At 28.6% G+C, this 1631-nt stretch overlaps 1 protein-coding gene across 2 annotated transcripts in view; it reads right to left on the bottom strand.

Moving 5' to 3' along the window:
• LOC122861218 (BTB/POZ domain-containing protein 1-like) overlaps positions 1-1592 on the bottom strand; it is a 29766-nt gene extending 28174 nt beyond the window's left edge. The window contains exons 1-2 of one of the 2 annotated variants that reach the window (XR_006374474.1): positions 454-1567; positions 72-389 (exon numbers count right to left, since the gene is read on the bottom strand). Coding sequence is in view for 1 of the 2 variants with exons in the window: in XM_044165464.1 (XP_044021399.1) it covers positions 72-389; positions 454-1424 (1289 nt within the window). In the remaining variant the exon portion in view is untranslated. Of the gene's footprint in view, positions 1-71; positions 390-453 lie in introns of both variants that reach the window. The other variant, XM_044165464.1, reaches the window with a different exon arrangement.
• Between the last annotated feature and the right edge of the window lie 39 nt (positions 1593-1631).

Here is a 1631-nt window from a genome sequence, read left to right as displayed (position 1 = left end):
CTGTATAATGATAATAAAAAAACATATGATTTATTGATTGATTAATTGTAAATTATTTATTTATTTTATACCTTATTTTATCACTTGTACCACTATATCCCCATCTATGATCAGTCTGTTTAAATCTACATACAGTCAATTCTTTTCCCATCATACGACATCTTGGCATTGCTTCAAATCCAACTTGTGGTTTTGGATTAACAGTAAAATATAAAAATAATGACACAACTTCTCTGTCAGTTAAAAGACCACATTGTGCTGGACCCATTGCAAATTCTTCAACAGACATTAATGGAAATCTAACAAGTGACAATGCACGTCCTAAAACTGAACGTTGATTTTCTGGTGTTACTGGTAGCTGTTGTTTTCTACATTCACTTTCAGACCATCTAAAAAAAAATAAATATTATAATAAAATAAAAATGATTGATTTATAAATTGATTGATATTTACCTTAAAACAGCTTGAAATATTTTTGATTCTCTAACACGAAGTGTATCTCTTTCTAAAACTACCATCAATGTATCAATATCAATATCAGTAAAACCATCAGCATTTAATGCATCTGTTGTAAATTTATCAATAGTATCAAGACATACAGATGCAAGTTGTGGCTCATCAAATAATCTTGCTTGTGTTAATAATAAAAATGCATTATCACTTGTTAAATTTGCTCTCAAAAAATCAACACAATGTTTTTCTAATGGTGATACTGCATATTTTTTAGCAGTATAAAGTGTTGTCATAACTGTTTCTGGATCAATTTGTATTTCATCAGTATATAAAAATAATAATACAGCTAAAAATGCTGATGATTCAACATCTGGTACTTCAATTTCAGCTGATGATGTTGCCAATGTACCATTAAACATTGCATCAAATACAGCACTACCAGCTGATAATACTAATTTATGAGCTGGTATTGTTTGTTGTTGATCAACACGTCCAACTAAAAATCTAACATCTGATAATGTTTCATTATTAAATAAATATGAAAATCTCTCTTTAACTGTTGTTTTAGTTCCTTGCCAATTATAAAGTTGTGCTGGACGTTGATTATTATCATTTTGTGAATTATCAATTTGTGGACGTGCTTCAAGATGAAGTGTATTTATTGAATTACTTGGTGGTTGATCAACATTTGCTAATGGTATTTCATTATTACGATTTTGTATATTCATTGATGATGATGATGATGCTGTTGATTCATCATCCATTCTAAATGTCAATGCACGTCTTGCTCTTGGAAATGTCAATGAATTACCCATTGATTGTATACTTGGCATATTTTGTGGTGACATTAAAACCTCTTCATCATCTTCATCATCATCGTCGTCATCATCAAGTGGATCATCAACACTTGCCAATCTCATTTCTTGTATATTACCATTAATATTTGCAACTTCATCTGATGATGTTGCCATTTCTTTATAATTATTTCTTCTTATTAATAAATAAATAAAACTTTCAATATATTTCTTCACTTTTAAACTTTGACACTCGCATTTATATCTTCATGATGTCATTGTCATTGTTGTCATCATCGTACATATGATCACACACATATATAATATTGTACATAATTGTGTTGTGTGTTATTATTGTTATTATTATTATTATAAATATTATTA

This window comes from Aphidius gifuensis, linkage group LG1 (genome assembly GCF_014905175.1).
Source record: "Aphidius gifuensis isolate YNYX2018 linkage group LG1, ASM1490517v1, whole genome shotgun sequence".
Lineage (NCBI taxonomy): Eukaryota > Metazoa > Arthropoda > Insecta > Hymenoptera > Braconidae > Aphidius > Aphidius gifuensis.
The sequence above is the reverse complement of the archived record's forward strand: the minus strand, read 5'-3'. Positions and strand labels throughout refer to the sequence as shown.